Source organism: Loxodonta africana, chromosome 7 (genome assembly GCF_030014295.1).
Source record: "Loxodonta africana isolate mLoxAfr1 chromosome 7, mLoxAfr1.hap2, whole genome shotgun sequence".
NCBI lineage: Eukaryota > Metazoa > Chordata > Mammalia > Proboscidea > Elephantidae > Loxodonta > Loxodonta africana.
Genome location: NC_087348.1, coordinates 95,680,596 through 95,692,963, shown reverse-complemented (window position 1 = coordinate 95,692,963; position 12,368 = coordinate 95,680,596). Strand labels below are relative to the sequence as shown.

The 12,368-nt window shown below is 38.6% G+C and overlaps 1 protein-coding gene across 6 annotated transcripts in view; it reads left to right on the top strand.

Annotated features, from left to right (window-relative positions):
* INTS4 (integrator complex subunit 4) overlaps window positions 1-12,368 on the top strand; it is a 137,332-nt gene that overhangs the window by 89,066 nt on the left and 35,898 nt on the right. For all 6 annotated transcript variants that reach the window (XR_010322498.1, XR_010322497.1, XM_064288739.1 and 3 more), the window contains 2 exons: window positions 4,527-4,620; window positions 8,737-8,817. Coding sequence is in view for 4 of the 6 variants with exons in the window: in XM_064288739.1 (XP_064144809.1) it covers window positions 4,527-4,620; window positions 8,737-8,817 (175 nt within the window). In the remaining 2 variants the exon portion in view is untranslated. The remainder of the gene's footprint in view (window positions 1-4,526; window positions 4,621-8,736; window positions 8,818-12,368) is intronic.

The window sequence follows — 12,368 nt, the reverse complement described above, 5'->3', positions numbered from 1 at the left end:
CACCTAAATCAACATTTAGGTTCTGTCCCTGACAGTTTTTATCCTATCGACACCAAAGCAAAGCAGAATATACAAAAAGCAAGGCAGTTTAGTTATCAGCTGCAGTGCTGACCATTAGTAGGTGCTTAGTAAATACCTGTTTGTTTGAATTGCCCTCATAATCTGGGTTTTATAAGGTAATAATCCTTCTGGGCTTTGGGCTGGTCACACCACTTTTTTGGTGCTGTGATCAGTGCTGGGCACTGTTTCAGGCTTGAGTGCATTCTGAGGGTGAAAGATCTGGAAAGGGAAGCAGAAGGAAAGCAGTAGTTACTGAAGGCCCATTATGCTTTACAAACATTATTGCTCTTAGGTGTTGTTACCATTTTACAGAGAAGAAATGGAAATTTAAGGAAGTGAAGCAGTTTGCTCAAGGTAAACAGTGAAGAAGTATCAGAACCAGAATTTGAATGTAGAGACCTGACTCTGACATACATCCCCTGTGATACGCAGCAGCAAAGGGGATTCCTGGATCACGTAGGAGTTAGGAGCAGATGATCACTGGGGTTTTTTCTAACTTAGAATTTCTGTATTTATCGAAAAGCCAAGTGTGAGTTGGAGGTTCATATAAAAGGTTTTCTGATTAGGACTAAGGTCATGTATTTATTAGTGCTAGTTTAAAACAGACAAACAAACTTCTGCCTCCCACACATTGGCCTTTGCTGAAATCCAAGCAGCCATTTAATTCAACCAAGATTTTACTTGATAGAAAGTCTGCTGTAGTTCAATGAGAGCCCTGGGGGATGGTTTCTGTTTGTTTCTAGAATTTCACATAACTACCTTGTCTTCACTACTGTACCTTGGCTGTCTTACAGGGGCTTAGTAAATATTTGTTGAAAACTTTAGTTATGACAACTTAACCAGGAATGAAGACTTTTAAGATTTTCGTAGAATTTTCATCTGGCCATAGCTCACCTCTAGACTTATAGATTTGATGTTTTGTAAGGCTCTGCTGTCTTTGAAATAACCAAACTTGTTACCTATCAAGTCCCACTGTGTACCCACTCTTCTAAATAGTTTACATACATTATTTCATTGAATTCGAGTACAATACTATGAGGATTACCCCATTTTTACAATGTCTGAGAAGCATGCCTGATGAGGGGGGTAGGGTTCACTTTATTCAATACATATAGTTTTTGAGTATCTATCATATGCCAGGCAATGTGTTAGAAGAGATACAATAGTAAACAAGACATAGTCTCTGCTGTGAGGGATCTTACAGCCTGGTGAGGGAAATAGCTAGGTAAAAAGGAAAGGCAGTATCGTGTTTTCCACAAATTATAACCAACTAGTGGCAGTCAGCTAATGTATAATCTGCTGGTCAGTGTTTTCTATAATTGTAACCAAAGGCAGAATCTTCCTGGAGTGGGAATGTGTCAGAAGTAGAATGATTTAGGGCTGTCTTTTGCAAGAGAGACATCAGAGATGTGAAAGGGAGAGACTGACTGGCCACACACAATAGCACTTCGTAGGTATGATAAGCTAGTTCAGGGACTTCCATTATGCTGGGTTCCCACAGGCGAGCAAGCTCTCCAGGACAAACTCAAACCACCCAAACTCACAAGAGATGATACATAAGCAACATACAGCAGTTTCGTCAGGAACGATGGGGATAATTCAGTTTGGGACCAGATTTTTTGTGCCCCTTTCCAGGGCATCTCTTTCGAGTATAAAGGTCCTTGTTAGGTCCTGTTGAGTTGATTCCAACTCACAGCAACCCCATGTGACAGAGCAGAACCGCCACATAGGGTGTAACCTAGGCTGTAATCTTTACAGGAACAGATCGCCAGGTCTTTTCTCCCTTGGAATGTCTGGGTGGGTTTGAACCACCAACGTTTTGGTCAACAGCCAAGTGTTTAACTGTTGTGCCTCCAGGGCTCCTTTCAAGGTCCCTAAAATAAAAAAATAAAAAAACCTAACTCATTGCTGTCGAGTTGATTTCAGCTCATCCCTAGGAGGTGGAATTAACTGTCAGAAGGTTGTCTGCTGAGCCTGAGATTAGAGGAAGAGGGTTAGCCCTATAGACAGTTTCATCCAGGCCACTATGAAGCCTGATATATTATGCCAGTCCTGAAACAGTCAGCTTCCCTACTGACCCAAATCTTGGGTCCCCAACAATCACCATTTTCTTCCCCATGAATGGCTGGAATCCTCCTGCAGAACTTCATTCTTCTAGTTATTTTTTTCAGCTGCTCTGTATACCACTTCTCTTCTGTTAAAAAATATCTTTCTTTAGATAATTACATACATTTCAGCTTTCTTTAGTTAATATAGTTCTTGGGACACAATTTCCTCATATAAATTGGATCCAGATCACCTTAGTCACATCTTTTTTTTTTTTTTCTGGGGGGTGGGTAGGATCAGGGAGCCCTTTCTTTCCAAGAAGATAATCTCATAAATTATGAACCCATCCTCTGAGTACACTTCCTGGTGGATCCCATGTCTTGGCACACTGTTAATCGCTTATTAATCTCTTTTGTATGCCTATAATTCTTTAATGCTTTTACATTCATAAAAAATTAAGTTAGCTGTTTATTTTTTAAAATTTTCGTATTTTTTTCTTGTCAGAAGTGTTTTGTTAAAACAATTTGTTACAACTATTTTTAAATTACACTATATATCCATATAAGCCAAAAAAAAACCTGTTGCCATTGAGTCAATTCTGACTCACAGCAACTCTATAGATAATATAATACAAAATCATTCAGTCATCAAAAAGAATGAGGTGCCTTTATATAAATGCTTTCTAAGGTAGATTGCCAGGTAACACACACACACACCCCTACCCTTTCCCCTTGCCAAAAAATGAAAAACAACACTTTTATATGTGTAGCATATCTCTGGAAGGATTCAATAGAAATTGGTAATGGTGGTGACCTCTGGGGATATGAATGGGAATATGAAGGGGGACTAATTTAATTGTATATCCTTTAATACCTTGTAAATATAGTACTTTAGATATGTATTACCTTTTCAAAAAATTAAGTTTTCTAAATCATCTTTAATCCCAGCCCTGAACACAACTATTTTATTTGTGCATACACTTCCTAATTTCTTGTCCACAGGCAGATATGTTTTTATATTGCAATCATTGTGTCTATACCTATGCCAGTTGTCGTACCGTCAAGTCAGCTCTGACTTATGGTGGCTCCGTGTACAACAGATCAAAATGTTGTCCAGTCTTGCGACAACTTCGCTCTCACTGATATGCTTGAATCGATTGTTGCAGCCACAGTGTATTTTGAGTGCCTGCCAACCTAGGGGGCTCATCTTCTGGCAGTATATTGGACAATATTCTGTTATGATCCATAGGGTTTTCATTGCCTATTACCAGTTAGGATGCTTTTAATTATGGTTATCAGAAAACTTTATCTCAAACTAGCTTCCAGATGGCTAATTATTTCCTCAGATGATCACAAATCAGGGGTAGGTCAGTTCTAAGTATGGCATGATCGTCGACAGCTTATATATATCATCAAGGTCCCAGTTTCTTTCTGTCTCTTTGGGTTTCTCTTGTCCTCAGCATTGGATTTATCCTAGGGCTGATTTCCCGTACAGCTACAACATGGCTACCAGTGGCAATCAGGACTATAAATTTTCTTGTTCGGATGAGTGAGTAAGTGAGTACACTCTTCCAAGCATAGACTATAAGTCCTTCCATTTGGACGACTGATTAGGCCAATTTAGGTCACATAAGCAGGGGGGTAACATGTACTGATTGGCTTAGACCAGTCAGGTCTAAGAACTGGGCTTGGGGATACCTTCCTTTAAACAAAACCAGGGGTAAGTTAGTAAAGAAGTGGAAAATGGCTAATTGAATAGACAACCAAGAGTGCGCACCACAATACCTATTTTTTTAAAAAACTTTTTTATGACGATATGAAAAAAGTGTCCGTTATATAAAAAAAAAAATTGAGAAATAAAGCATAGTTGGGAGAAGACACTAAAAAGCATCCTAATATCACTATCCAGAAAACAACTTTGCTGTTATTTTTCTCCTATCCATAAGTTTTTACATAGTTGGATCATATAGTTTATTATATTTTGAACTTCAATGGCTATAGAGTATTTCATTAACTAGATGTACCATAATTTAACAGTTCTTCTACCACTGGATATTTAATAGTTACTGGGTTTTTACTGTAATAGTCTACACAACAATGAATATTGTGGTATATTAAGTATTAGTATTTCATTTCTGTTGGGTACTTCCCTTAGTGTTACTTCTCAGCATAAAACCACTGATGAAAATTGTTGACCATGTAGAACATAGTACAGTTTTGCTTTCCAAAAAGGTATCAGTTTAAATTGCTATCACAGTGTGAGTGAACCAATTTCATTATTGTCTCCAGCATTGGGTATTGTCATTTAAATATTTGTGATCAATTTGCTAGGTGTAAAATGGTAAGATGTTTTTGACAAAGTCTTTATGTTGGTGGCATTATCCTTATTCTGTGTTTGGTTTGGGATTTTGTTTACTACAGGGATCTGCAAAGACTTGGAGAACTTCAGTCTGAATTGGCAGGAGTAGCTGACTTCTCTGCTACCTACCTTCAGTGTCAGCTTCTTCTCATCAAGGTTGGTTGTGATCCATTATGTTTATGATTGTGGTGCTAAGAATGCACTTGAATAAAGGGTCCAGCACTGTTTGAAGCCGTAAGTGGAAAAACTTATGGTCTTGTGCAACCACTTAGCAATGCAGAAATTACAGACTGTACAGTACAATTAAATTTGTCTCTAATTAAAGGAATATTAACTCATTTTAGGAATTTGAATTTTTACATTTGGGAGAATTCTTTCCTGATTGTACAATTAGAGCAAATTGGATAGTCATTTTCATTAGAATCTCAAAGGACTTATATGAACTTCTCTTTTCTTAAATGCTTGCTTCACTTTGTCAAAGTCAAAATGTTAATTCCATTGCTCTTACAGGGACAACTTGCTGGCATTTCAGACTAAGTAGTCAGTAAATATACGCAAAATTGCTATCCAAGAAGTTGTTTTACTTTGCTGAGTTAAAAACCAATTAAACTAGCTGAGTAGCTTTGAGCTTCTGCAGCAGATTGCTGCCATAAATTTAGGCTCAGAATTTCAGAGAGCCCTTCTTATTTGATAAGCCTTAATCTTGGCTTTAGTCCCAAATGTTAGTCTTAAAAGTGGTGAGTCAGAATTTTTTTTCTACAGTAAGATGTGTGAGCTTGTGTTAAATGCCATACTTAAGGGTTATGCAGATGTGTGCACTCATGCGAATGTGGGCATATATACTATGTGTGGAGGACAGAAGCAAAATTGTGCGTTGGTGGGGATTTAAATAGCTCTTGTTAGACTATATTCTTTCAGATGTATACATCTGTATAAACATCACCCTAAAAAGTTCTCTTGTGCCCCATTGAACAGTTGTTTGGCTTTTCCAAGTCTCTGTGAAACAGGACTAATAATAACTACCCCTTGGGAATAGGTAAGGATTGGTAAGAAGCAATGTATGTGAAAGCTCTTGGCCATGTCACTGTTGACCTCCTTCCTCCTTCCTTGGCTTGCTGTCTTTCCCATAGGAATGCAAGAAGGCCTCTGAAAAAAATCTGTTTTTCTATAGTAGCAAAATATGGGTGAGGAAAAGAAAAGCAATTACACCTAAAAAGAACAGAGTACTGTTTTGCTTACACAGTGTCAAGGAGTAGCAGGGTAGGTAAGGGGCCCAGACCTAGAACCCAAGGCAGAAATGTGCGTGGTGGTAGGAGAACAGCTAAATAAATTGTGGTACATCTACTCAACAGTATATTCTATAGCCAGTGATGATCTTTATGAAATTATTATATAATGTGACAATGCTTATGATGTAATGTTATGTCTGGGGAGTAAAGAATACAGAATTATTTATACTTTCTGACTATAGCTATATAAAAAGCACACATATGAAAAAAGATTGAGTAAATATTCAAAAACAATAACTCTGTTAAGGGTAGTATGATTTGCGTGATTTAAAATTTCCTGTAGTCTAAACCTGCCACACTTCTGTAGTCACCAGATACATGTGATTTTGAGCTCTTGAAATATGGCTAATTTAACTGAGATATACTGTGTACATTTACTAAACAAAGAATGTGAATTATCTCATCAATAATTTTTAAAATATTGTTTGGTGAAATGATAATGCCTTGGATATATTGGGTTAAATAAACCATATTGTTGAAATTAATAATAATATAGTTTATTATGATGATGAAGTAAAAGAGCAGAACAGAAGATTTCAAAGGGTGGCTTGAGAAGTCAAAGTATTATAATGACATGTGTAAAGACCTGGAATTAGAAAATCAAAAGAGAAGAACACACTAGGAATTTCTCAAACTAAAAGAACTGACGAAAAAATTCAAGCCTCAAATTGCAATACTGAAGGGTTCTGTGGGCAAAATATTGAACAATGTAGGAAGCATCAAAAGAAGATGGAAGGAATACACAGTCCATTACACCAAGAAGAATTGGTCAACACGTTCAGCCATTTCAGGAGTTAGCATATGATCAAGAACCGATGCTACTGAAGGAAGAAGTCCAAGCAGCACTGAAGACACTGGCGAAAAGCAAGGCTGTGGGAATTGATGGAATATCAATTGAGATGTTTCGATAACTGCTGCAGTGCTGGAAGTGCTCACTCATGTATGCCAAGAAATTTGAAAGACAGCTACATAGGCATCCGACTGGAAGAGATCCATATTTATGCCTATTCAAAAGAAAGGTGATTCAACAGAATGGAGAAATTATTGAACAATATGGTTAATATCACACACAAGTAAAATTTTGCTGAGGAGCATTCAAAAGCGGTTACAGCAGTATATCGACAGAGAACTGCCAGAAATTCAAGCCAGATTCAGAAGAGGAAGTGGAAAGGGGGATATCATTGCTGATGTAAGATGAATCTTGGTTGAAACCAGAGAATACCAGAGAGATGTTTGCCTATGTTTTATTGACTATGCAAAGGTATTCAACTGTGTAGATCATAACAAATTATGGATAACATTGGGAAGAAAGGGAATTCTAGAACACTTAATTGTACTCATGAGGAAACTGTACGTAGACTAAGAGGCAGTCGTTTGAACAGAACAAGGGGATACTATGTGGTTTAAAGTCAAGAAAGGTGTGCATCAGGCTTGTATCCTTTCACTGTGCTTACTCAGTCTGTAGGCTGAGTAAATAATCTGAGAAATGAGTATATAAAGAAGAACGCAGCATCAGGATTGGAGGAAGATTCATTAACAACCTGCATTACACAGATGACACAACCTTGCTTCCAGAAAGTGAAGAGGACTTGAAACACGTAATGATGAAGATCAAAGACTGTGGCCTTCAGTATGGATTACACTTTAACATAAAGAAAACAAAAATCTTCACAACTGGACCAATACACAACATCTTGATAAATGGAGAAAAGATTGAAGTTGTCAAGGATTTCATCTTACTTGGATCAACAATCAATGACCATGGAAGCAGCAGTCAGGAAATTAAATGACACATTGAATTGGGCAAATATACTGCAAAAGACCCCTTTCAAGTGCTAAAAAGCAAAGACATCACTTTAATGACTAAGGTGTGCCTGATCCAAGCCATAGTGTTTTCAGTCACCACATATGCATGCGAAAGTTAGACAATGAACAAGGAAGGCCTAAGAAGAATTGATGTCTTTGAATTACAGTGTTGGTGAAGAATATTGAATATACCATGGAGTACCAGAAAAATGAACAAATCTGTTTTGAAAGAAGTACAGCCAGAATGCTCCTTAGAAGCAAGAATGACAAGACTTCATCTCACATACTTTCAACATGTTAACAGGAGGAGCCAGTTCCTGAAGGACATCATGCTTGGTAAAGTAGAGGGTCAATGAAAAAGAGGAAGACTCTCAACAAGATGGATTGACCCAGTGGATGCAACAGTGGGCTCAAGCATAACAACAATTATGAGGATGATGCAAGACCAGGCAATGTTTTGTTCTGTTGTACTTGGGGTTGCTATGAGTCAGAACTGACTCAATGACACCTAACAACAGCATTGAAATTAATGTCACTTATTTCTCTTTACTTTTTAATGTGCCTTCAAGAGGATTGGAAATTACATATATAGTTCACATTATATTTCTATTGGACAGTACTAGTCTAGGCTTTGTATATTGTTAATAGTTTATGTCTGTAATTAAGAAGGACCCAGAAAATAAGACTCTATAGCAGAAGTTTAGAGGAGATGAGAGAGGAGGCTGTGCAGATGGATAGGAGAGAACAAAGATAGAAAGTAAAATCCATGGCCGTTAAGTGAGCATGGGCAAAGAAAAAACAGCACAGGTCAAGGAAGAAAGGTCTAGAGGACTCAAGGTAGTTCGATGGCACTGGAAACAAGGAGTGCCCAAAGGCTAGGAAGCTGGCTTGACTGGACGTTCTAGTGAGGCCTTTGTGGTTCGTGTACTCTTAATTCCAAGCACTGGTCTGGGACACAGGGCCTTTGGGCCAGGAATCAGATAGAATAAGCAGGCACATTGGTCTTCCTCTTCTCAGTAATTGGTATGTTTATAACAAGAGGTTTATTGGCTTAAAATTTGATTGAGACAAAGTCCTGATCATGGTAGATTTTCAAAACAAAACAAAAGTGTAAATCTCAAATGATATCTCAGTCTTTGTGATTTCTGTGTTGTTCTCTCCTGGTCTGTCTCTGTAGGCCTTGCAGGAAAAGCTGTGGAATGTGGCTGCCCCTTTGTATTTGAAGCAGAGTGATCTGGCCTCAGCAGCAGCAAAACAGGTAAAGTTATCATGACCTTCTTCTCAGATCTCTATCCAGGAATTGTCTACTGCGTGCCAGAGCCAGAGGCCTTCACATGGCTCCATGACTCTGCTGTGGCCTCCCTAATTTCATCCTGTGACAGAAGTTATCAGTATGGGAAGCAGCACACACGGAAGGGACACAGACTGACTTTCGAGTCAAGGTAGTTAGAGTCTAGTCCCCGGTCAGCCATCAGTTTGCTGGGTGATACTGAGCAAGTTACTTAACCTGCCTGAATATTCCTTCTCTGAAATGTGGGAGTTGAATTAGATAATTTCTAAGATTCTTGTGTGTTCTAAAATATTATCGATTTGTATTCCAGATATATGGAATTCTAAAAGTTTCTTTCATGAATCTTTCATCTTAAAGTTTACTTTAACTCATTTTGAGGTTGTTTATGTTTTAGCACATATCATCTGTTAGAAGATAAGAGGTCCTTAAGTTTCTTCCCCCCGTCAGTTTGTTGTACTTTGGTGGCTTGCATGAGGTATGATGCTGGAACCTATGCCACTGGTATTTGAAATACCAGAAAGGTCACACATGGTGGACAGGTTTCAGTGTAGCTTCCAGACTAAGACAGACTGGCAAGGAAGGACCTGGCAATCTATTTATGAAAAAATGAGCCAGTGAAAATCTTATAAATACCAGTGGAACATTGTCTGATATAGTGCCAGAAGACGAACCCTCAAGTTGGAAAGCACTCAAATACGACGGGGAGAGTTGCCTCTTTAAGGTAGAGTCAACCTTAATGACGTAGGTGAAATAAAGCTTTTGGAACCATCATTAGCTGATGTGGCATGACTCAAAATGAAGAAACAGCTGCAAACATTCTTTAGTAACTGGCATGTGGACTGCACAAAGTATGAATCTAGGAAAATTGGAAGTTGTCAAAAATGAAATGTAATGCTGAAGATCGATGTCCTAGGCATTAGTGAGCTAAAATGGACTGGTATTGGTCATTTTGAATCGGACGATCATATGGTCTATTATGCCTGGAATGACAAATTGAAAATGAATGGTGTCACATTCATTGTCAGAAAGAACATTTCAGGATCTGTCCTGAAGTACAGTGCTGTCAGTGATAGGGTAATATTCATATGCCTACAAGGAAGAACAGTTAATGTGACTGTTTTCCAAATTTACGCACCAACCATGAAAGAGGAAATTGAAGATTTTTTACCAACTTCTGCAGTCTGAGATTGATCAAACACGCAATCAAGATACATTGATAATTACTGGTGATTAGAATGCAAAAATTGGAAACAAAAAAAGAAGGATCAGTAGTTGGAAAATATGGCCCTGGTGATAGGAACATCAGAGATTGCATGATAGAATTTTGCAAGACCAATGACCAATTCATTGGAAATACCTTTTTTCAACAACATAAATGGCAACTATACATGTGGACTTCACTAGATGGGATACACAGGAATCAAATTGACTACATCTGTGGAAAGAGACGATGGAGAAGCTCAGTGTCATCAGTTAGAACAAGGCCAGAGGTCTGCTGCAGAATAGACCATCAATTGCTCATATGCAAGTTCAAGTTGAAACTGAAGAAAATTAAAACCAATCCACAGGAGCCAAAATATGACCTTGAGTATATCCCACCTGAATTTAGAGACCATCTCAAGAATAGATTTGACACACTGAACACTAATGACTAAAGACCAGACAAATTATGGGATGACATCATACATGTAGAACGCAAAATGTCATTAAAAAGACAGGACAGAAAGAAAAGACCAAAATGGATGTCAAAAGAGACTCTGCAACTTGCTCTGGAACATAGAGTAGCTAAAGTGAACAGAAAAAAATGAAGTAAAAAAGCTGAACAGAAAATTTCAAAAGGCAGCTCGAGAAGACAAAGTAAAGTATTATAATGAAATGTGCAGAGACCTGGAGTTAGAAAAACAAAAGGGAAGAACATACTCAGCATTTCTCAAGCTGAAAGAACTGAAGGAAAAATTCAAGCCTCAAGCTGAAATATTGAAGCATTCTAGGGGCAAAATATTGACCAACGCAGGAAGCATCAAAAGAAAATGGAAACTGAATGCTTCAAAGGTCAGCAGAGCAAGGGCGGGGGTTTGGGGACTATGGCTTAAGGGGACTTCTAAGTCAATTGGCAAAATAATTCTATTATGAAAACATTCTGCATCCCACTTTGAAAGGTGGCGTCTGGGGTCTTAAATGCTAACAAGTGGCCATCTAAGATGCATCAGTTGGTCTCAACCCACCTGGACCAAAGGAGAATGAAGAACACCAAGGTCACACGATAACTATGAGCCCAAGAGACAGAAAGGGCTATTGGAACCAGAGACTTACATCATCCTGAGACCAGAAGAACTAGATGGTGCCTGGCCACAACCGATGACTGCCCTGACAGGGAGCACAATGGAGAACCCCTGAGGGAGCAGGAGATCAGTGGGATGCAGACCCCAAATTCTCATAAAAAGACCAGACTTAATGGTCTGACTGAGACTAGAGGAATCCCGGCGGTCTTGGTCCCCAAACCTTCTGTTGGCACAGGACAGGAACCATTCCCGAAGACAACTCATCAGACATGGAAGGGACTGGACAATGGGTTGGAGAGAGATGCTGATGAAGAGTGAGCTACTTGTATCGGGTGGACACTTGAGACTGTGTTGGCATCTCCTGTCTGGAGGGGAGATAGGAGGGTAGAGAAGGTTAGAAACTGGCAAAACTGTCACGAAAGGAGAGACTGGAAGGGCTGACTCATTAGGGGGAGAGTAAGTGGGAGTATGGAGTAAGGTGTATATAAGCTTATATGTGACAGACTGACTTGATTTGTAAATGTTCACTTAAAGCTCAATAAAAATTATTAAAACAAACAAAAAAGAAAATGGAAGGAATACACAGAGTCATTGTGCCAAAAAGGATTGGTTGGCATTCATCCATTTCAGGAGGTAGCATATGATCAAGAACCAGCGATATTGAAGGAAGAGAAGTCCAAGCTGAACTGAAGACACTGGTGAAAAGCAGAGCTCCAGAAATCGATGGAATACCAATCGAGATGTTTTAACAAACTGAAGCAATGCTGGAAACACTCACTCATGTATGCCAAGAAATTTGGAAAACAGCTACCTGGCCAACTGACTGGAAGAGATCCATATTTACACCCATTCCAAAGAAAGGTGATCCAACAGAACATGGAAATTATCAAACAGTATCACTAATATCACACGTAAGTTAAATTTTGCTGAAGATCTTTCAAAAATGGTTGCAGCAGTACATCGACAAGGACCTGCCAGAAATTCAACCTGGATTCAGAAGAGGATTTGGAACCAAGGATATCACTGCTGATGTCAGAGAGATCTTGGCTGAAAGCAGAGAATACCAGAGAGATGTTTACCTGTGTTTTATTGACTATGCAAAAACATTTGACTGAGCGTATCATAACAAAGTATGGATAACATTGGGAAGAATGAAAATTCCAAAACACTTAATCGTGCTTATGAGGAACCTGTACGTACATCAAGAAGCAGTTGTTCGGACAGAACAAGGGGATA